Source organism: Boleophthalmus pectinirostris, unplaced genomic scaffold (genome assembly GCF_026225935.1).
Source record: "Boleophthalmus pectinirostris isolate CB_2022bp ecotype Guang Dong unplaced genomic scaffold, ASM2622593v1 HiC_scaffold_8, whole genome shotgun sequence".
NCBI classification, from domain to species: Eukaryota; Metazoa; Chordata; class Actinopteri; order Gobiiformes; family Gobiidae; genus Boleophthalmus; species Boleophthalmus pectinirostris.
The window spans coordinates 40,240,089-40,264,156 of record NW_026571515.1 but is presented as its reverse complement, the minus strand read 5'-3'; the positions used below and the strand labels follow the sequence as shown (position 1 = coordinate 40,264,156).

The window sequence follows — 24,068 nt, the reverse complement described above, 5'->3', positions numbered from 1 at the left end:
TGGTGGTTTCAGCTGCTTGTCTCCATGGAGATATGTTTTATGGCATACTGTCTCTGTGGACTTCCAGGCAACAGCTTCATGAAAAGGCGTCTGACCATGCACCACTTTCTTACCGATACTTCTAAAATAGAAGCATCAAGAATTTCGGACTTCCGGTCATTGCGCAGTGCATACTGGGAAGGATTTTCCGAAAAAAGTGAGCATCAAACCGTCATGTTTGTTTTCCCAGTGGGATGTGTCTATTGACAAAGCCAGTCTTTTCTAGTCTTTTGAACCATATCACTTTTGTTTCTGGTTCTTCTGGTACTTCGACATATCTAAAAGGTAAATTCAGAACTGTTTGACTTGATCATTTCTGTTATTAACTAGAGATGTCCCTATTTTCCCGGACAGTCCCAGTTTTGAGCCCCATGTCCCCTGTCCCAGCAAACTTATGCAAAACCAGTGGTTTGTCCCAGTTTTATACAAGAAATGTCCCAGGTGTCCCTATTTTTGATCAATATGATCCGTGCTAACAGAGTTTATTTGTTTTGGTAAAATACAGAAAAGCTGCTTAAAAACGACCAAAACACAAAGAAAATGTGACTACACTGACTCACAATAGTGCCGAGTACAGAACAGTTTTCCTTAATTGCACACTCGTTTCACGATTTTATTATTACCAACCAACCTAAACCAGGAATGTCACAGTTTTTTATACTGAAAATCTGGTCACCCTAGACTAGACCCAAAAACTCACTGAATTACAATAAAAATCTACATTTTAAAACTATTGATTTTGGCTGCGGCCTATCTCTATTCAATAATACAGGAATGTAGATCTTTGTGATGGCGTGCTTTTATTATGAAAGGGGTTGGGGTCATGCTTTTATTATGAAAAGGTCTGGGTCGTGCTTCTATTGTGAAAGGGTGCGTGTTCGTGCTTTTATCGTGAAAGGGAGCGTGATCGTACTTTTATTGTGAAAGGGGTCGGGTCGTGCTTTTATTATTAATTCGTCGGGGTCGTACTTTTATTATGAAAGGGTTATGAAAGATGTCGGGGTCGTGCTTTTATTATGAATAGGTCGGGGTCGTGCTTTTATTATGAAAAGGGTCGGGTTCGTGCTTTTATTATGAAAGGAGGAGTGGCCGTGCTTTTATTGTGAAAGTGAGCGTGGTCGTGCTTTTATTATGAAAGTTAGCGTCCCGCCCACACACTCGCAGCGGCTCGTACTCGTTCTTCACAAGGCAAGAGTTTCTTTGCACCGCTCCGTCCTGAGGTAAGATTACTGCTGATGTTACGGATGAGTTTATACGTGTAAACTTGAGCTGTGAACTGTGAGCTGTGCTTTACGGCTCCCTATGTCCCTCTGACCATCACTAGACTTGTACTTTCGTTTCTTCGAGCAGACGTGATGATGTAGACACGCGTAAAACTACGTGTCATTTCAAATATACGGCTGCAGTGAAAATACACCGAAATAGTGTCCTATCGTATCGTCAAAAGTTTATCTCGTTGGCTGTTGCAATATATCGAATCACCAGCTCCGTTTCTTACAAGCACTTTTGCAGCAGTAGTTAAAATACTACATAGACCATGATCCTTTGCTCGATGTCAGTAAACAAAATTCACAAACTAGGAGCTCCTGCGATATGGTGCAATAAGAAGCAAGAAATAACAGTAATAAATATAAACTGTGATTAAAAAATATAAGCAAATGCTAATTAGAAAACACTGTCCTAATATCAGTGTCAAGATAAGATAAAATTCAAGAATAAAATGCAAAATGGATTTTCACGAGCTTGTGTGTGATCAATATGAGCGTTCATGGTCCTGTTTAGGAGTTTGATTTGTGAATAACTGAAAAACTGTTCTGTTCTTTTCTGTTTCTGCTACTTTCTTACGCCTCAAACAGAGCAGAGCCTCTATTTAGCATCACAGCCCCAGAGAAATGTAATCACATCAGCTGCAAAGTAACAATACTAACACAAAATATAATGTATAGTTAGTGTTGGGAAGGTTACTTTTAAAATGTATTCCCCTACAGATTACAGATTACATACCCCAAAATGTAGTTTGTAACGTAATCCATTAAATAATTTAAAGTGAGTAACGTAATCTGAATACTTTGGATTACTTGATATTGTCGTGCTTTTTTAAACTAAATGAATGTAACAACCACATTCTGTTTGTTCTCTTCAAATTGTCTATTGAGCTCAAGTCTCCATGAACATGTGTTTGCTGTAGAGAAGCAAAGACAAAGATGTTTTATCTGCTAAAAGACAATAAAAAAACAAGTCTTTCCTTAACCAGATTAAAACTATTATTGATAGAGAAATTATTTCTATATGAGATCACTGCTGCTTATGTCCACCCTACTGTTAGGGACTATTGTTTAGTCCTGGTTTAGTCCTTATTTAGTTCAGGTTTAGACCTGGTTTAGTCCTGGTTTTAGTCTTGGTTTAGTCCTGGTTTTAGACCTGCTATAGTCCTGGTTTAGTCTTGGTTTAGTGCTGGTTTTAGTCGTGGTTTAGTCTTGGTTACCTCCGCCAAGGAGGTTATGTTTTTGCCGGCGTTTGTCTGTTTGTTTGTTTGCTTTTAGCAACATAACTCAAAAAGTTATGGGCCGATTTTGATGAAATTTTCAGGATTTGTTGGAAATGTGAAAAGGAAGAACTGATTTCATTTTGGGGGTGATCCGGAAGAAATCCTGGATTCTGGATCACTTTGAAATTTTAGTTAACATTGTGGTAAATGGGGCCAAAAATTTTGTTTCTCAATATCTCAGTTAATTATTGACCAAACCCCATGAAATTTCACTCAGGGATGGACAATGGGATCCTCTTTCATATTCCAAAGGCTGATCCGGATCTGATCCAGAAGACTGATTTTATCGCAATTTATATAAAAAATGGGGGTAGTCCTTGGTGGAGGTCTGCGCTCTCTGAGTGCTTTTCTAGTTTAGTCCTGGTTTAGTCCTGGTTTAATCCTGGTTTAGTCCTGGTTTTAGTCCTGGTTTTAGTCCTGGTTTTAGTCCTGGTTTTAGTCCTGGTTTTAGTCCTGGTTTTAGTCCTGGTTTAGTCCAAAATGTGAAAACAGGAAAATACCGCCATGTAATCCATTTATTTCAACAAAGTAAATGTAATCCAATTACCACTCATGGAAACAGTAACTGTAACTGAATACAGTTACTCATAATTTGTACTCTGATTACGTAACGCCGATACATTTAATTTGTTTCTCTCCAAAACTGTGTATAATACAGTTACATGAACAACAGTGCAAAAGTATCTGCAATGACATGAAGATGCACCTCTAGGTCAGTTGTATTTAGTTTTGGGAGTAAAAGGCAGAACCACATTTTGAAACAGATCATTTGTCTGTGATTTGGGTTGAATTTGAATTGAGCTGCACATCCACATCCACAGGCTGAGTCCACATTTGAGCAGTATGTGTACACACTGTGGATCAAATCTGTGCATTTTTTCTTTATAGGGAGTCACCATGATGTAAATATGTTATTATTAATGCAACAAGCTGGTCTAAAGCTCAGATATGGGTTCAAGTTTGTGAGTGTGTGTCAGAATATCACATTTGATTGATGAATGCTAATAATGAAACTAATTTATGATACTGGCAGAATAATCCTTAAGTAGAATCATCTCCAAAAGTAGATTCTAAATGTACCACAATGTTAAACACCAACTGCAATAAATAAATGTAGTTAGTTTGTATCTATAATTAATTAGACGGTGTACAGCTCAAAACTCAAATCTTATTGTAGCACGGAAAAATAATAGGAAATTAAATATTAGCATCCAAAAAATAACTGCTCCATCTGTCCTCTACTGAATTATAAGTTTTTCTACACACAAGACCTCTGGGAACAGTGCCTTTTCCGCTGTTGCCTCCACCCTCTGGAATTCCCTCCCCAAACACATCAGTCACAGACACAGATTCCCCCACACTCCATGTTTAAAAAAGCCGTGAAAACCCATCTCTTTCAAACCACTTTTCATTAACCTTTTTGTTTATTTTGTTTGTCTTCGTTTCTTCAAGCGTCTTTGGGTATCTTGAAAAGCGCTAAACAAGAGTTATTTCTTATCATTAAAAAAGTGAAAGTGTGTGCAGGTATGGAGCTGCTGCAGGGTCTAGAGGTCTACATCCCCCCAGAAGCTGAAGTGAAGCGCGTGCCTCTGCTCTCTCTCTCCACTTCTGTGCGTCGTAAGATGGGCCTCTCTGCAGGGCTGGACTCCCTCCCGGATTCCCCTCTCTGTGTGTGGATCAGTCCGGCTCTGTTCCAAAGGAAGGGCCAGAAGGATCTGCCCCAGAGTAGAGGCGCGGTCAGACAGCAGGTGCTCAGTGTGCTAAACAACAGCCAGGCCTGCCCCAGCTTAAGCAAAGGTGGGTCTATAACTATTGCTGGATTCAGATGACATCACAACATTCTATAGACCAATAATATTTAATACAGGTGGGGGTAGCTCAAATTAATATCCTTCAAATGAAGACTTGTGTTGTAATTCAGTGAGTTATAGGGTCCAGTCGCTGGTACAGATCAGGTTCAACATTTGTGAATGTATCGTTTGGAGATTTCAACGAAAAGTACAATGTAATCAATAGGGAAAACTGTGTCTTGTTTGAGAGTATCACATTCTACAATCTGACAACCACCAATTCATTCCATTCTATTACACACTTTTTTTAATATTTCCTATTTCATATTCTGATTCTGCATGTTTCCCCCAGGTTATGGCCAGTGTAAGATGACCTTTGTGACTGCTCACTCTACAGCCTACAAGGTCCTGAAGGAGACCCTCCCTATGGACTCAAACACACAGCTCTGCAGCTCCCCCAGAGTCCCCCAGGGGGTGCTGTCTGAAACTGAGCTGGATGCAGTCATCATTCACCAGGGGCGAGTTTACCTGTCCGTGAAAAAAGCCAAGAAACAAGCAGCCAAGCCCCATAGCATTGCCACGGGCCAGGTGAGTCCCACACACTCACCTGTACACACGCTTGGTTTCCATGGTTGCATGTGCACACTATTAACATGGAAGCGTTCACTGGGAGTCATGAAGTGTGCGTACACTGTTCGGTCATGAGAGGTATACTACGAAGTGAGGTGGGTGTCAGAGCTAAGGATTTCCTGTACCATGAAGGTGCCTCACTTTTCCGTTTGTTTTGATCACTATAATAACAGACCCTGGTTTGGAGAGGTTTAAAGAGGGGATATTATCCTAAATCAATGTCCGAATGTTGTTCCGTTTGTCAAAAATATAATTTATGAAACTTATTAAGTATGTTGTTTTCAGTGCACATAGCATTTTCAAAAGTATAAACTGTAACATAGTGATCTAAATATATGTTACAGCTAATCCCCCATAAAAGTCAAATACCCACTTTAATTCTACCCACCAGAGTTAGGACTTAGATCAGATCTGTCTCTCTTTGAATAAGTCTTTGTGGGTATTGATCAGTTCAGTAATATAAGTGTGTGTGCAGTGATAAACCCTCCGTCACATATGATCACAGACATGATGAGCTCAAACACAAACATGCAGACAGAGTAAACCTCTCAGAGGCTCAAAGTCGTAGGGTTCACCAGAGGGGGGCACACATACACACAGCTTTTCAGTCCTTTACAAGATAGAGATTCAGGCTTTGAGAAGACAGCTCACTGAATTAAAGCCTGGCTATGTCCAACCAGCTTCAGAATATTCATCTTATTCTGGAAGTTGCTGTGGGCGCCACCATCATCTTTTGGGTTGTGTTATTTTGTATCTTTTGGGTTGTGTTATTTTGTATGGGGCTGCTGATCTTGATAGTAAATAAGTAATTCAGTACAGACTATAACACCATTTTAAAGCCCCCCCCCAGAGAATATGTGCAGTGTGACATGCTGGTCACAAGAACATTGAACATTTTACACAAATGAACTGACTTTATGTCAGATTTAAAATGCAAAACGTTTCCCAAATTCTCCATTTACATGAATGGGATTCCCATTTAATTGGAAGTGCCACCACAAAAAAACTTAGTTTAGGAGCATTTAGAGACAAAAGTGGGCGGGGTGGAATAAGGTGAATGCCCCTATGAACATGACCTGGTGTGCTCAGTGTTGTGTGATCTTTGTGTAAGGTGTTTTTGTGTCTCTAGGTGGAGCCAGTCATCCACACTACGCTTAAGAGGAAGCGGAACTCTCCAAGTGAGGGCACAAATAAGTCCCGATCCAATCCCTCAGCAGGGCAGCAAGGCGTCGCTCAGAGTCAAGGGTCCAGTGCAGGGACCAGTCACAGCCTCAGTGCCAGTGTGGGAGCCCCTCAGAGCCACACTGTCAGTGTGGGAGCCCCTCAGAGCCACACTGTCAGTGTGGGAGCCCCTCAGAGCCACACTGTCAGTGTGGGAGCCCCTCAGAGCCACACTGTCAGTGTGGGAGCCCCTCAGAGCCACACTGTCAGTGTGGGAGCCCCTCAGAGCCACACTGTCAGTGTGGGGCCCCTCAGAGCCACAGTGTCAGTGTGGGGGCCCCTCAGAGCCACAGTGTCAGTGTGGGGGCTGGTCATTGCCAGGGGGACACCAGGTACGAGGAGCCACCAGAGGAATCCATTGATGAGGACTCTGGTCTGGCCCTTTACAGTGGCCAGCACGACGACACTGACAGCTATGACCCCTCATTGGCCCATCATCACGTCTTGGACCCCTCTGAGCCGAACATTGACTATGAGGAGCTGGCGTGCAGAGAGAGGATCGCACTGATGAAGGCCAAACTGGAGTAGAGACGCGGCGTGCAGTGACCTCAACGACCACCGGGCACCACCGGGCACCACCGGGCACCACCGGGCACCACCGGGCATCACCGGGCATCACCGGGCATCACCGGGCATCACCGGGCATCACCGGGCATCACCGTTACCAGCCAAGAGCAAGATCTGGATTTGGAGAAGATTTCCCAGTGAACAATCCCAAAGGGCCAGTGCATATGACAGGCTTTCATGATTTTCTAATTTGGTCATAGTACCTGTGCTAAATGATTATTCTAGTTTCATATCAGTCCAGTGGCAGTTTTTGGAAAAAACGTTGAGCAAAAAAATGGAGACGCACAGATGCAGCATATCGATGTTATGCTTAGAGTATCTGTCCATATTAACTGATACCAGTGTAGGGACTAAACATGAATTTTTTTTCTCGCAAGACATAATTTATTACAAAATGTATCCAGTTGTGTTCAATAACTGTTATTTATCCTGCAGGTAAGTACAGAACAGCTTTGTATGGATTAAAGTTCAAACATGAAACTTACAGTCAGTAAATGGCCCCATTACATCAAATTAAAGGCCCAACCAGGATATCGACTGAACTGATACCATGGAACAGAAACCAGACCCAGTAGATTTTCCTGGGTCAGTGCTAATATTCCACACACTATTGGTATCTGTGCTTCTCTACAGAAAAAGTATACAAACACAGGAAGTGGTGAGTTCTAATATATGATGTTGACTATGTTTTAGAGAAATGAGTAGTCTTACCTGTCATATGCACTAGCCCCCCGCAGTGCCCCCTGTGATCATCCGGACGTTTGCCAATGTGTTATTTTGTGTACAGAGGAGAGATTATTATGTTGTATGATATCAAACACAAATATGATCATTTTATGGCTCAATGAAACCAAACACATGCCTTAGTTTGAAAGCACATTTATGATACGACTTTCCTATACTATTTTTTTATTTTTTCCCCACCTCTATATAGCAGTACTTGTTTAGTATTTTTAGAAATATATGTATACATTAGGACAATATTTAATATAAGTAAATTTCCCATTCAATTTCCCTGTAGACATTCCAGAAAAAAGAAAAAAAGTGGGTAGTACTCAGTTATATTTACATTTATATTAACAGACTATATTTAACTCCTACTCCTACATAAGTTATATTTTTAATTGAAATAACTGTTGTGGTTATTCTTCCCACTATGAGTTAGTTGCATATGAGTAACTCTAAAGTGACAAAAGCTTTATTTGACAATATGAAATGATTTGAATGTTTGTGTTTCTTGCAATGCTCCTACAGATATGATTTTGATATGTATTTAAGGTACTCTTACTTGAGTAAGTTCATGGACCACTATGATGTACTTTTATTTAAGGAATATTATCGTAGCCTCTGCAGTGCCTTTGAAGCCTTAATATTTGAGTCTATGGACAAAAATAATGGTAAAAGGACTTAGACTTGGGCAGGACAGTGGAGCCCAGATGATTTTATTTCACTGTACGATGTAAATGAGTTAAAAAAAAAATCTGCCAATTATTTTCCATACATTATTGCTCCTACCTCTGCTCTTTTTCACTTTAGTTTTTGTTTCAAAAGAGAAAAAAAAAGAATTGTTTGTAGTTAATTGTGTGAAAATTCTTGTCACACTTTAAACAATCTATCCTTATATTTTAATACTTGAAAGGTCCTGGGCATGATTTTTTCACATGTATTTTAGTTCACTTTGTCCCGGTACAGATATGTTGAATAAGCAGCTCTTGAGGTCAAAGGAAGTCCGCTGAATGCTGTCTCCATGTCATTCTAAAGCTGTTTATTGTCTGATTATCAGGAAGTGTCCATTAGAATGCTAGCCCGCAAATCATTTAAAATGAACCGGTCCTGTTTTTCAAATTTTTAAGACTTAAAATCTGGTACAGTGCCTTTAATGATAAAATATTGTGGAGAGTGGAGAGCCTGCTGCAGTGTGTTCAGATTGGGTGAGTCAGAGGGATGAGGCTGTTGACTAAACGCTGTGAAACTGTCACGCTGTCCAGACTAAACACACACAGGCTGAACCGGGCTCTCCTTGGACTTCCTGAGCTCCCTCTCAGCTCTGTTATGGACAGTTGACTTTTCTCAATGTATTTGTCTTTGTCTAATTTAACGAACAAATGGATTTATTTCCCCAAAAAAATATCTTTCAAAAAAAGTATTCTTACTGTGACATGGCTTGCCTCACCAGAGACTTGACATGTAACATTTCCTTGGAGAGGGGATCCATAGAGATTTTGTGGAATATTCCAAATATGGCATGAATTCTGTTTTTTGCTGGTCTATTCACTGACGTGAATCTATGTTTGACAAAATGGTTTCATTTATGTGCCTTACAATAATATGTTTTTCTATAAAGTCTGAAATGCACTTGTCTGTCCAGACGGTTACTGGGTCTTTTTTCAAAATAAACCTCTTTATTTTGGATGGTTGTAATACTGTTGTCATGATACGAAAATTTCAAACTTGATTTTGTTGCTTAGGAATAGATTTGATGTTCAATACCGATTTTGATACCACGATGATGATAAAAACTTACAATAGAATGTGATTTTCAACATTAAATCATAGAACTTTCTTTTCTTTTCCCATGTGTCTTATATATGTGTAACCCTCAGTGGTCCAGGTAGGTTCAGAGTGTCCATGTGTGTATACTAGTCTGTGTCTCTTATACTTGTTCTGATACAGCTCAACATCATTCTAAAGTCATTCTGGAAAGGTTTGTTTCTGTCCTATGAATTAGTATCTGTTGAAATGAGTATTTAGTTTTGCCACTAATTTTACTGTTGATCAGTATCAGATTTTCTGTGCTTTTGACAGCCCTAATCTGAACATTGGTCTGTAACAGTGCATTTTGTGTTTGTGCTTTCTCTAACCCTGATGAGAAGTTGTGAGATTATATAAGGTTAATGTGTAGTCTTTATATTTAAGTTGTTATGATGACCACAGGCATTTGCCATCACCACAACTCCAGGGTTAGAAAGAGTCAACTGATGCCAGAGGTGTGCCTCTTGAGGGCGCTGTGCCTGTGCTGGGTGTTTTTCTGTTATCAGTGAGTGCTCTATGTCAAACACAAATCTGAGTGTCTGTGCTTCAGGAGGATAGATGAGATAGATGTGAGATGATAATGGGAGTCCACCCCTCACCCCCACCCTTGGGTGCTGTGAGCCTGTATAAGTGGCACCTCGCTCACAGTCGGGCGCTCGCACAGGATGGTGATGGCACGCCACTCGCTCTCAGCGCACACTCAGGTAAGACCCTGCTCTGATCTGGTCTGGGTTTGGACCTCGTCTGCTCTGGTCTGGGTTTGGACCTTGTCCAGTTCAGGTTGTCCATCCAGAAAACTGTATTTTGTCTTCTTTCTTGTGGCCTGTTGCTGCTCTGTGCTTCTGTGTTAACTTTGCTTAATCAACACTTACATGTCATGTATGCAACAGCTCACACTTCTATAGTTCTGTAATAAAACAATTTATAATCAGGTGGAGTTGCCAAAACTAAAGTAACTGTCAAGACATAAAACCTGATTTATAATTTGAAGTGAATGTAGATAGAAGGACATAACATAAAATAATATACAAAATTTGGTGTTTTCAAAGAATAGACACAAAAATGAGTCAAACTAAGTCAGATGTGCAGGAGAACACAAATGTTGAAATTGTTGACGTGATTATTTTTGCAGTATCAATATCTGCTCAAATGAGTATCCAGTTCCGATACTATACCAAACCTTTTTAATACCAATTAGTATCTGATTTTCGATTCTTTTCATAATTCTACACTGGACTGGGAACAATATTTAGTGTGTGTGTGTTTCTCTAAAAGTGTCCTCTGTCTCAGGAGCTGTGTGTGTGGCTCTGCGTACTGCACTGCTCCTTCAGCCTGGGGCCCCTGTGCGCAGAGGGGGCCCGCCTGCGCTGTGGCTCCGAGCTCCTGGCGGACCTCATCTTCGTCTGTGGGGACCGTGGCATCTACTTAGGCAAGTGTGTGGGCCCCTGAGCGCTTATATAACTGTGGGTTAAGCTCAATGATACTGGCTCTATCAGGTTAGTGTAGCCTGTGTTTTTTGCACTCGGGCTCCTCAGGGCCACAGCCACAGAGACAACAGAAGATATCACACTCTCACAGGGCGCAGCAACCTGTCTCATACTTAAAGGGCCCTTATTACACTATTTTCTGATGGATTTACTTATTTAAAACAAACCAGGACAGTCTACAAAATACATTAAACAAACTATTAGGTCAACTCTAACCACAACATTTCATCATTAACAATGTCTCCTTAACATTTTTATTTATGTATTTATTGTTCATGCTATTATTTTAGAAATACTAGTGCAACTTTTAAAATCACGATTTAACAAGTTCCATATCTTGGCTGGCTCCATACACAGAGATGCACTTCTGTTTTAATGCTGTCCTTGAGAATACAGTTTGGAAAAAAATCTTGTCTTCTATGGTCACAGTCCTCCGAGACAAACAAAAAGATTTTGTGGAGCTTCAGGTAAATGTCTTTGTTTGGCTCTCCACAGAACAAATAAAATCTCAACCAAATCTTTAAACTTTAGTTGATTAGACTTAACAAACAGATGAGCAGTGTGCTCTAAACCCTTTTTGTTGATGATTGCAGCAGGAACAAAGGTTTTATGCTACTTGGATCAACATTGCCTCAAACTTCTGAGCAGCAACTAAAATATGGGAGAATTAATGAGCAATAGAACATGTGAAGTGATTTAAGTCTCACATATCTTTTACTTTATATAATTTACCAATATTTTTACTGTCGTTTCTTTTCATGTAGTCAACATGAGACTTCCACAATCCAATTCATCATTAAATATTTAAAACTATCAAAATTAATGAACTCTAAATTCCATAAATACAAGATTCCAAATTCATCATTATCTTCTAAAAATACAAAAATTCACTGTCATTAATATCCTCTAAAATGTACATTTACCAAATTCATCTGTGCCAGGCTGGAACCACGTAGTGCCTCCGATCAATGTCATTTCTCTCCAGCAACTAGGTCAGGAATCAGAATATATAGACGGTTTGTAAAAACCTCAGAAGTGCAAGTTTGGGCACCAGCCAATCAGTGAAGAGCCTTACATTGAGTGTTGTCAACGATTTCTGAGATCGAGGATTTAAAGCCGGAACAAAGAGAATGTTTGGTGAATTTTATCAAGGGGAAAGACGTTATTGTCCTTCTTCCTATGGGATTTGGGAAAAGCTTAATATACCAGTTAGCCCCGTTAGCAGCGCATTACATAGGTTACTACGACTACTAAATAGCAGCGATTGGTTAAATAAAAAAGTACCCGTCTACCGTCGAGCAAATGAATCCTAATGCTGCAAGGCTGATCAATCAGGCTATCTGCATGAGACTACCACTGTCCAATTCATCATTAAACATTTAAAACTATCAAAATGAATTAACTCTAATTTCCATAAATACAAGGTTTCAAATTCATCATTATCTTCTAAAAATACTCAAATTCACTGTCATCAATATCCTTTAAAATGTACATTTACCAAATTCATCAGTATTATTATCCTCTAAAATACAATTCATCAACAACATGACCATCAAGACAAATGTCACTGGTCAAACATATATATTTAGATTTTTGCTCTTTGTTATTATTTTTATTGTGATTTGTGAGCTACTGTGCTCAAATCATTTCCCTTGTGGATCAGTAAAGTTTGTCTAACACGATACATTTACAACATGATCTGTGTTCTAATGTAGTTTCCTCATCACAAACAGACCTGGAGTTGTGTTTAGTGTCATTCACATGTTTAACACACAAACTCTGCACATTTAGGTATTTTGAGTTCTTCTCAAACTGAAAGCACTCCGTTCCACCTTGTGATGTCACGTGGTTATTGGTGGTTTAATGGTGGAGTCTAGAATGTGCTGATGTCGTACTCCCAGATGGGGGGCAGGGGACAGTTTTTCCAGTGATTACGTTGTACTTTGAAATGTTGGAAAAGTAAATTCCCAAATATGGAACCTGACCATTTCTGTTATTGACTAAATCCAAGACCATCGGCATTTGAACAATATTCATTTTAGCTGCCCTCATCTGTATTAAATAATATTGTCCTATAGCATACTGTGATGTCATCTGAAACCCAGCAATACAGGAAGTGCTCGGCTGTGTTTTTAGAATCATTTGGATCATCTGACATCACAAAGTGGAACAGGCCATTTTGAGTTTTGGAGATTATGAGACAGACTCACAATAAAGAAACAAAACACAACTCAAGTCTGTTTTTGAGGAGGCAACAACATTCTAACATGGATCAAAGCTCACAAGAGTTAATTTCAAGTAATATAGGACCTTTAAATTGTGGTTTACTGCACAAAATGATGACTACCTCTTGAGTCTTGAGTCTTGAGTTAGTTGGTTAAGATTCATGGATTATTTCGGCTAATGACAAAGCAAAATTTTGATATTGTATTTCTTCTCTGCTCCTCTGACCCTCTCCTCGTCTGCTCTTCTCCTCTCCACTACTCTGTCTGATGTTCTCCTCTGACCCTTTGTTCATCTGAGCCTCACCTATGCTCCTCTCCCCCTCTGACCCTCTCCTCCTCTGCCTTTTTGCTCCTCTGACCCTCTGTCCCTCTCCTCCTCTGCCCTTTTGCTCCTCTGAACCTCTCTTCTTCTGCCCTCTCCTTCTCTGCTCTCCTCCTCTCCCCCTCTGCACCTCTCCTCTTCTGACCCTCTCTTCCTCTGCCCTTTTGCTCCTTTGCTCCTCCTCTCCTCCTCTGCCCTTCTGCTCCTCTGACCCTCTGCCCCTCTCCTCCTCTGTCCTTTTGCTTCTCTGCTCCTCTGCCCTTCTGCTCCTCTAACCCACTTCCTCTCTCTTCCTCTCTCCTTCTGCTTCTCTGCCTCTCTCCTCCTCTGCCCCTCTGCCCTTCTGCTCCTTTGACCATTTGCCCCTCTCCTCCTCTCCTTCTCTCTGCTCTCCTTCTCTGCTCTTCTCCTCTCCTCCTCTCCTCCTCTGCGTCGTGGTGTGGTGCAGAGGAGACAGGCCCTTCCCCTGGTTCCGTCCCTGTGACAGGTCCAAGGTCGTGGAGCTGCTATCACAGACTCCAGGGTTGGGGCAGCCTCGCTCAGATCGAGTGAAAACAAGCTTTATCTGCCCACACTGCACGCACAGCAGCAGCCACTATTCACCAGTCCATCTGCACTGGCTCCTTTATGACACAAAATTGAACACTTGTGAGTTTTAAGCCATGTTATAATTCTGTTACCTCCTTAAAAACAGACCTGGAGTTGTGTTTGAGTAACCCTTTATTATTAGTCTGTCTACATCTCCAAAGCTCCAGATTCTCTATTTCACCTTGTGGAAGTGGTAGTTTTCAAGTGAACAGCTCCTTTTACCTTTAGTTCAGTAGAGACTGGAAGTTCCAGTGCTGAATTATCTGAAATGATTCTAATGAAGGTGTATGGAGTTTAAAAACACAGTGGAGCACTTTCTGCATCACCACATGACATCACAAGGTGGAACAGTGTTTTTATTTTGAGAAACTGTAAACTATAAATACTAGATATGCAGGGTTTGTGTCTTAAGATGTTTGAATGAAACAAAGCACAACTGCAGATACATGAAAACATCAGAAAATAGTGTAATATTGGCACTTTAATCAACATTAAACAATGTAAATTTGCTTCAGTGAACTGATTTGAGCTGTAGCCTGACCCTGTGACCCTCTCGTGTGCAGGGAAGCGTGGCTGGTCTGGTTACGGCCCACGGCCCCGGGGCAGAGGCATAGTGGACCAGTGCTGCCTGGGCACCGGCTGTGACCTGCATCACTTAGAGAAGTACTGCGCCAAAGCCATGGACCTCTCCACTACCACCACCACCACTACCACCACCACCACCACCAGCAGCAGCAGCAGCAGCAGCAGCAGCAGCAGCAGTAGTAGCACCAGCAGCTCCCAAGGGCCCACAGTGGTGAGAGTCAGGGGCCATATACGCCTCAGTCATTATGTTCACCAGTCAGCCTTAAATAGTGCCTAATGATGATATAAAACGTGTGTTGGTTTGTTTTGTTTTTTTTACCTTTTCCATGTATGTGTGTACTTTATTTGTGTCTACATTTAGCTTTGCGTAGTCCAGGTTTAGTCCGGGCTTAGTCTGGGTTTAGTCCTGAGTAGTCTGGGTGTAATCCTCAGTACAGTGTGGTACAGACCTGGTCATTGAGCTTGTTTGGGGCAGGTTTGGGGCAGGTTTCCTCTTGCCACACTTGCTGGTATCAGACTGACCTGTGTCTGTGTTTCAGGAGCAGCAGTTCCAGATCCTGTTCCAGAAGAAGCTGGTGGAGAGGCTGGGGGCCCCTGGGAGCTTGCACAGAGACAACTACAGAAAGAGCTTAAAATCCTCAGAGCACAGAGCCCTGTTGGCTTCTCGCAGAAGGACTAGAATGAGAGGCTCTATGGGTCATGGGTCTACGACCCCCAGGAGCCCCCCTGCCTCATGACATCACAGAGGGGCCCACACTGGCCCCAGCACCACAAGGGACTACAGAAGTTTTGTTGCACTGGACGCTGAGAGTGTGTGCTTTGTATAAAGACTAAGGAACCAGGCTTTGGTGGAGCTTCTGTTGAACAGAGACTGGCTTACTCCACTGTCACTCACATGTGGGAGGACTGCACTCCCTCTGCACTGGGCCCTCTGCACTGGGCCCTCTGCACTGGGCTCTCTGCACTGGGCTCTCTGCACTGGGCTCTCTGCACTGGGCTCTCTGCACTCTCTGCACTGGGCCCTCTGCACTGGGCCTCTGCACTGGGCCTCTGCACTGGGCCCTCTGCACTGGGCTCTCTGCACTGGGACACACATGGCCTTAAGGAGTGCATTTGTATTGTGTGTTTTTGACACAGCTGGATCACCTGCTGGACCATGACGCTCACCTGGTCCCAGTGTTAGAGCTCTCTGCTTAGAGCTGCTTGAGACTGGGACTACAGCCGAGCCCCCCCCACTACTTCCTTGCTTACTTACTTGTGTGTGTGTCTGTGTGCGTGCGCATGTGTGTGCTGATGTGTGTGCGCATGTGTGTGTATAACTTGCCAATGTTGTGTTCAGGCCGTACACTTTTGTATGTTTGTTCTAAGTGAAATGTCAATGCAAATTATTTATTATATTAATTCATTTTCAAATATTTCATTTTTCCACGTGTGTGTGTGTGTGTCATCAAATAAAAGTGAGTCAGATGTGAAGGTTGTGTCTCATTGGTCCTTGAACTGTGTCCCAGTGTAGGGTTTGTGGGAAGACACACACTGCACCAACAGAATAGCAGGATCCTCATCCATCTTTTTCTTAAAGCTCCTATGAGTCCATCTTAAAAAATGAGAATATCATTTCAGAAAGTCATATCATCTCATGACACAGAGTGAAACTTTCACGCCTTTATTTATATCCCTTTATTATACTGAAAACCCCAAATTCAGTGTCACAGAAAATGTGAATATTACAGAAGATCAATCAAAATTAAGTCCAAGCAGCATCAAAGGGCCCTCGCTCATACCACACACCACCCACACTGCACCCCGGCCATGTCATGCCCCACAAACGCACTGAACCCCTAGCTCTGACTTCTCAAGTAACACTGACTCACTCGTCATTCACCTTCTACTCGGGGATGTCCATTGACTTCTGTTGATTTCCATTCATTTTAGCAGTTATAAATATGGCCCAGGCATTCAACACGGGGGTTTGGAAACAGTCTGATGTCAGGAGTGTGTCTGAGGGACATGAGCCCGTCACACTACTTTTGTCAACATTGAGTCAGTGGGCACTGGGGGTCACAATAACAGAAAAATAGCAATTAAATCCACAAGTGGCAACGATGGCCCTTGCCACAGTGCGCACATCCCTCCCATGCACCAACCAGGAACTTGCACCTGCCTTTTGAGCAGGTTTCAGATAAACAGGAAATATGGGATTTGACACATTTGAATTTGAGCTCTCTAGGGCACTGACTGTGGCCGTGAGAGGTGTTTTTCGCTGGCGTACTATGGGTGACATGCCCAATCTGAGCTCATATGGACCAAAAAGCAGGGACTAGATCTATATTTCAACCACACAATCAAAACAGAGCTTAATTTTTTTTATCCAATATGGGCAACTCCCTGTTCATCATAGGGCAGAGTCACAAAAACATTTTTGCTTGTCTCCTGGAGCTTTATCACTGGTCTGAATTGACCTACATCAAAATATACTTTTTGGCTGCCCATAGACTTCTAATTTTTGCAAATTCCAGGTGATGCTGTTGAGTCGTGTCAGATGGTCTTGCGATGCCCATTTTATGAAATTTTTCGCCATTTTAACAGTCCAGATCAGAGGTATGCTTTTAACTTTTATTGTATTGTTTAATTTTAATTAATGTATTTTATGAACCGCACTGTGCTCACAGGCTCAGTGCTGGTTGCCGTTTTTGAGTTTTAGTTTTTGATTGTTGATTTGTTCCAGCTCTGCAGTGGGTGTGGGCTGGAGGGAGCTGGGTGTGGAGGGGCTCACTTAGAGGGAGACCTTATTTCTAGTTATTGGTGGTGGTGGCACTTGTAATTGGGTGTTTTCAGTTGTGGTAATGGTTTTCTTTGTATTAATCTTGTTTGTTTTTCACTTTATAGCATGTCTCCTTCACCCCAGCTTTAGGGTGGAGCCTCACCCCTGCAGTAGTATCCTCACCTGTTAAAAGCACCTTTAACATTTTTGTAAATAAAACTCCAAGCTGTGCTTATAAAGTGCTTATAAACTCATCAAGGTGAATAATGAGGATGCTCTGAATGCCTAAGGTAAGTGAGGAAGAACTTTCAACCACTGCAAAGTGTTTCAAATGAACTAGTTCTGTTTTTCACATTTTAAAACAAGAAAAAAGCAGGTCCAGAGATTCTGAAACGCCAGGAGGAAACAGCAGAAGGCCTGGAGCTCACAACAAAGTATCAGGCTCAGGGTAGAGATAAGGTTCATGAGACAGCCTGCGTCACACACCGATAACGCATTCACTCCCTGCTCTTCCCATGCACCCCCTCCCGCCCCCTCCCACACACACACACACACACACACACACACACACACACACACACCCACACCTCTGATGCTCAGGGCCACCGCTGTAGCTCTTGGTAACTGAGGATGATCTTTGCTTATTGTGTACTTTCACTCAAATTTTTTATTTTTATTTTTTGGATCATTTGCGGCAAACAAAATGGGTCATAACAGTAAGAGTCCGAGCTGAAACAAAGGCACCAAATGCATGCACAACAAGTTTGCATTCACAACTCCACTCACTGTACATATAAGAGACAATATATAAATTAAAACAAACAAAACTCAATGCACAATTTATCAACTCCAGAGCTCCGTATTTTCCAAAACACAACAGTCTATACTCTTTTAAAAAAGTTTCTACAGTGTTGGACTGTTTAAAGTCATTGCTCCGATTATTTTACAAACCAAAATCTCAACCTGAAATTTCTTTCTTCCTCGTTCTTATCTTTTTTTTTTTTTTTCCTCTCTCCTATTTATGGTCGTACAAACTAATAATAATGTTAACAAAGGGACAAAAGTTTATTGTTTATGATCGTGCGAAATAAACAACAATGAGAATGCAAGAATGTAAGGATTATTTGTTTTTCATTTATGGTCGTACAAACTAATAATAATGTTAACAATGGCAAAAAATTTTATCGTTTATGATCGTGCGAAATAAACTATAATGAGAATTTTAAAAAAGAATAAAAAATTAAGGAAATTTTGTTTTCATTTATGGTCGTGCAAACTAATACTAACATTAACGAAGGCACAACGTTTTATCGTTTATCGTTTGTACAAAATAAAAGTTAATGTTAAAGAAAATTTTTAAGAAATGCACATGTTTAGTAGTTAATAGTCATGTTTTGTTTTTGTTTTTTTACCCCCATCTCACTGAGCTCACCCTCAACCCCCCACCCCCGGTCCTACATACACAATACACTTTCACTGTAATTCTATTTGGTCATGTTTTTTTGTACAGCTCTTTTCCATCTTCAAGGCACGCAAAACACTTTACATCAACACGTCCTCATGCACCAATGTATACACAGTCAGTGGGGGCAAGGGGGTAAGTGTCTTGCCCAATGACACAACAACAACATTCACCTGGAGCAGAATTTGAACCATCAGCCTTCAGCTTAGTGGAGAAACACTCTTTCCATCTGAGCTACTGTCGCCTTTGAAGCGCTGAAGGTCCAGGCTTGGTCCAGCTCAGACTTTTCTGACTGACATGAAGACCACAAGTGAACTGCAAATATGTCATTGTTTTATTGTTCCATAAGAAAATGAGGAGGCTTTTTGCTTGTCTCCTGGAGCTTTATCACTGGTCTGAATTTCTTTGACCTACACCCAAATATGCTTTTAGGCCGCCCATAGACTTCTAATTTTTGTAAATTCCAGGTGGAACTGTTGAGTCACGTCAGATGGTCTCATGATGCCCATTTTATCCCATTTTTCACCAGATTGGCTAATAACCTGATTCATCAGCCGGTGTCCCTTCGTGGAAACCGTCTGACCTCTCAGCGTTAGGATTTGTTCGCTTGACGGTAAGTAAATTAAACAACGTATGTAATTTGCCGCTAACGGGGCTAACTGGTATATTAAGCTTTTCCCAAGTCCCGCAGTCCCACGTCTTTCCCCTTGATAAAATTCACCAAACATTCTCTTTGTTCCGACTTTAAATCCTTGATCTCGGGAATCCTTTCCAACACAGAATGTCTGTCTTCGTCTACATCCATCACGACCGCTTTGTTTACTGTTGTGCTGTACCACAAAAGGAACACAGTCAGGCGCCACGAGTTTGATGTCATGGCTTCACAGCTCACAGCTGATTGGACGGTGCATGGTTTACATCTTCCAGGGTTCTTGCAAACCGTCTAGACTCTAGACGGTTTGCAAGAACCCTGGAAGACTCTAGACTCTAGAGTATTCTGATTTCTGACCTAGTCGCTGGAGAGAAAAGAAACTGGATCGCACTAGGTAGCACCAGCCTACATTTCTATACCCTGTCTGAAAATATTCTTTGATGTTTAGGGTCTCAAAATTGTTGAAGGAAAAGTCAAAAGAAGTCAAAATTCAAAAGCCCTCACCAATTACTTCATTACTGGTTCAGGGAAATTACAAAAATGAAGTGAAAAACAAAACATGGCAGCGCAGGATGTTTGTATTTGAAAAGCACAGGTCTTACTGAGTTTCTTGTTTAAAGTTTAAATCAGACAGATATTTGAAATCAGGATAAAAGAAAATGAGTAGTTATATTTCTTGTATTTAAAACTTCTAAAAACAGCTGATCCTTGTTAAAGGCATAACCTGCTATTCTCCATGGAAATGTTGTTTGAAAGAAGAACATAAAACTGATCTGTCTCCATTCAGAATGTTACGTATTGACTTTTTGTCTCCATAGAAATGTGTGTGTAGCGTGCCCCCACCAGGAATTTGACTTTAAACTGGGCTCTAATGTGTACTGTGTTGTACTCAAAGCCCTCTTCTGTGTTATTATTCACAGATTTGTTTTTACTTCACGTAGATGCAATGAGGTGAAGGCAGAGGAGAAGAGGGCCCCACCTCATGACATCAGCAGGTGAAACAGAGCTTTGAAACTTTTGAAAACATGTGATCTTCGCCTACTCGTCTGAGTGTAACCCAGCCACACTTTGTATCTTTCTTTTTTTTTTTGGTCCAGCTGGTTAACAGACACAATGTCAAAAAACACTGCTGCAGAGTTACAAGTTCTCCTCTATCTCCACCTGTGTGTATGGGGTTTATATGGGTGTGTGTATGTGTATGTGTATGTGTAGTGTGTGTGTGTGGTGTGTGTAGGCAGCACTCAAGGCCTCTCTGCTCTATCAGTCTCTCTCCACCTGCAGGGCCAGGCTCCGGGCATGCACTCCCCACGTGTACAGGCTGAACGCACAGAGAGCCCAGGACGAGGGGAGAGCAGGGCCGGCCTCCCCCTGTGCACTGGGGTGGGATGAGGAGTTAAGGAATGGTATACTGTACAATACTTCCAAAGTCTAGTGGAAGAGATACGCCATCTCCACATGAGTATGGAGATGTAAGTGCTTTCCCTGAACTGTTCCACTTGTTAAACTATATTCCTTTAAAGGTTTAATGCTGAAAAAGTGCCCTGTAAACATGCATTCTTACTGTGACTGTAACTTCACCTGGTGTCACCTGCTTGTCCATCCATCCATGACAATAGCTTGAAAAACCCTTGTGGAACATGGAAAGTAAAAATCATCTGCATGAAGACAACAGGTGACAGACCTCTTGAGCAGTGAATCATTTGTCTGCTCAGTCACTTCCTGTACATTTCCTGAGAGCAAAGAGTGTGGATGCTACACTACTACATGAACTATGGGGTCTGTATCGGTCTGTATCAGGTCTGAACATGTCCTCCTCACAGCATTGTGATAGAGATAAACAAACATCACATCTCACACATGGATAACTGGGCAAAATGAACTTCACAGTACTGTAGAAAATACATGTGATACTGTCTAATACGTTTTGGCTTGGTTTTGTCGTAGCTCAGAGGACTGGCCTTTTATTAGACCTGCTCTTGTATAGCCCTGTTTATCTCCATGGAGATCTTTGCCACAAATGTTAGACTTGTCTCACTTGCATTACTGGTGTTTTAATAATCAAAACTGTATAGTCCAATGAGATTCATTTGGTCTTCTGATATTTTATGTTATGCAGATGGTGCAGTGTCGTCCTGCTTCCACTGGTAGGACGACAGCGCCAAAACCTGTTTAAATCAGCTGAGCAGACACGTCACAGCAACTTCATGAGACTCTGAGGAAGAGCGCTAGTGAACAGTCCAAACTGTCAGGTATGAAAACAAACTCTCGGTTCTGAAAAAAGAAATTAATAACATAATCAAAACTATACCATACAAGTTAAATGATGGGATACAGAATCATGATTTAAAGCCACAGTATGCAACTTTTCCGGCCAAAAAAAATAGACTCAAATAAAAACATGTTTTTATAGAACTGAAAATCATATAATTCATGCATCCTCACTGAGAGCAGGCTCTTATTTTGCCTGACAGAGGGCCTCCTCCTGCTTGTTTCCCTTTAAATGTTGTTTCTTTGGCCATAATCCTGCACAGAATGGCATAAAATGAAGTGGAGTTAATGTGATTAATTGAGATTCAGGAGCTGGGACACGCCTCAACCTTCTCTCCAGCCAAACACAGTTTATCCTATCCACGCCTTCAATTACCCAGAAGCCCTGTTATACGGCCTATCATGACAAGACTGTGTGTGTCAGCTCTCTCGACCCCCTCTCTTCCACCTCGTGTCTCTCGTCCAGCCTTTAGCCCAAAGACATCATCTTTAAGGAGGTGGGGTTCTGAATCAGCTGGGTGACCATTTTGGATTGGAGATTGTACCCCCACCCAGCGTCTCCCCCCAACATCACATCTATCCACTGTCAATAAACATCTTTATCATATTCCATTGTTGTGGTGTGGTCCTCGCTAGTGAATCTCTCTTCATGGAGACTGTTCTGAAATATGGTTTTAACTTTGTTCCATGGAATGGTGCAGGTGATGTACCACCTCCAGAAAGTTAAGTACCATAACTTTAAGTATATCAGTGGATCAGTGGATGATCTCTCATCTCTAAAGTGATATGGATAAGAACAGATCTGACATCATTCTGTTTCATCTCAGTTTAAGTTTAACATGGCCTTTTTTTTATTATTATTATTATTAAAGGTACACTATGTAGCTTTTACAGTGAATCATTCACCAACTTCCAAGAATGTTCCACAGTATGGCATTAAAATATTTACTCAATATTTACTCATTTACTCAATAAAGGTATATTCATTGCTAAAATTGTCCTTTAAAAAATACGTATATATTAGGGGTGTAACGATATCCAAGTCTCACGATACAATATCGTCATCCATCCATCCATTTTTTTCCGCTTATCCGGGGTCGGGTTGCAGGGGCAGCAGTCTGAGAAGGGCCTCCAGACTTCCCTCTCCACACACACTTCCTCCAGCTCCTCCGGGGGACAATATTGTGATATCATGAGAAAGGTCATGATATTGTGGGGAGGTTCACGATTAGGAATGTAACAATATCCAAATCTCTCGGTACGATATTTTCATGATATACATCTCAAGGTACAATGTTTATTGTGACATTCTGTGGAGGCGAACAAAACTGTTAATATGCTACTTTTTTCTCTTAAAATGCCTACAACTTAAAAGTGCTTTGAACTGTTATTTCTTCTTGTACTACATTGAAATGGAGCAAAGGATCATGGTCTATGTAGTTCTCTCTGTCTTTTTTAGCTACTGCTGCATCATAACTCTTCATTTAAGCAAAGAGTCTTGTAATTTGATATATTGTGATGGTCCACGATATTATTGCGGGAACTTTGACAATACGATATCACAATATTTCGGTTACTGTTACATCCCTAGTATATAAATATGCCATGTGCTCTCTTCATGGAGATATATTTATAATGCCACACCATGGAACATTCCAGGCAGAGCAATCATCATGGAGACAAACAAAATGTACAGAGACACGTACAGAGACTACTTCCCCTTGTATCTGAGTAAAATATACAGCTATAATAGTATAAGCAGCACTTGAGGTTGAATTCGGCGCATGCTGTGGGCTGAATCCTACGTGTAAGAAAATCAAACTGAAGACCGAAGTGCATACGTCACAGTGAGCATGTACTGGTGGTGGAGCAATGACGTCTTCAATACAAGAGAATAAAGCTGACTCAAACACGCATGAATCACTCCAAATACAACTTCACAGGGTCAATGAGAAGAAACTGATAAAACATGGCTTAAGGGTCTGAAAAGTTGAGTCTGCACAATATGTCAGCTTTAAAATGATCCAGTCTGTCAGGTACAAACAGAGCCACATCCTGCGCTTTTCACTGTAATGTTCAGTGTTTATCAGCCTATCACATGTCAGGGGTATGTAGAGCAGAGTGTAACAGAGATGAGCACAAACAGATCCTGAGTCTCTGATCAGGCCTGTGGATCCTGCGCCTGATTGGGCTGATGTGGGACAAGGACTCTCTGATTAGATTTCACACACTTTTCTACAAAATGTGCTCCTATCACATCTACACAACAACTGGAGATAGGAGTGACCCAATGACCCGAGGAGGAGAGAGTAGGGGAGGAGGGGAGGAAGAGATGAGCTTAAAAGAGGAGAGGAGTTGGAAGGAAAGATGATAGAGGAAAAGAGCAGATGA

The 24,068-nt window shown here is 41.4% G+C and overlaps 2 protein-coding genes across 3 annotated transcripts; both read left to right on the top strand.

Moving 5' to 3' along the window:
- The first annotated feature begins 1,181 nt into the window (after nucleotides 1–1,181).
- On the top strand, nucleotides 1,182–9,153 carry si:dkeyp-110g5.4 (uncharacterized protein LOC561637 homolog). Of its 2 annotated transcripts, none has more exons than XM_020923947.2 (4): nucleotides 1,182–1,259; nucleotides 4,112–4,384; nucleotides 4,730–4,965; nucleotides 6,137–9,153. In XM_020923947.2, the coding sequence occupies exons 2-4, from the start codon at nucleotides 4,114–4,116 to the stop codon at nucleotides 6,734–6,736; spliced, it is 1,107 nt and encodes a 368-aa protein (XP_020779606.2). In that variant the 5' UTR covers nucleotides 1,182–1,259; nucleotides 4,112–4,113; the 3' UTR covers nucleotides 6,737–9,153. The 2 variants fall into 2 exon arrangements, with proteins under 2 accessions (XP_020779606.2, XP_020779607.2); XM_020923948.2 differs by having other exon boundaries at nucleotides 1,185–1,259; nucleotides 4,103–4,384.
- A 319-nt stretch (nucleotides 9,154–9,472) lies between these two features.
- LOC110159406 (insulin-like growth factor I-A) lies at nucleotides 9,473–15,535 on the top strand. The gene is made up of 4 exons (XM_055166137.1): nucleotides 9,473–10,031; nucleotides 10,618–10,756; nucleotides 14,513–14,745; nucleotides 15,074–15,535. The coding sequence occupies exons 1-4, from the start codon at nucleotides 9,993–9,995 to the stop codon at nucleotides 15,269–15,271; spliced, it is 609 nt and encodes a 202-aa protein (XP_055022112.1). The 5' UTR covers nucleotides 9,473–9,992; the 3' UTR covers nucleotides 15,272–15,535.
- The last annotated feature ends 8,533 nt before the right edge of the window (nucleotides 15,536–24,068 follow it).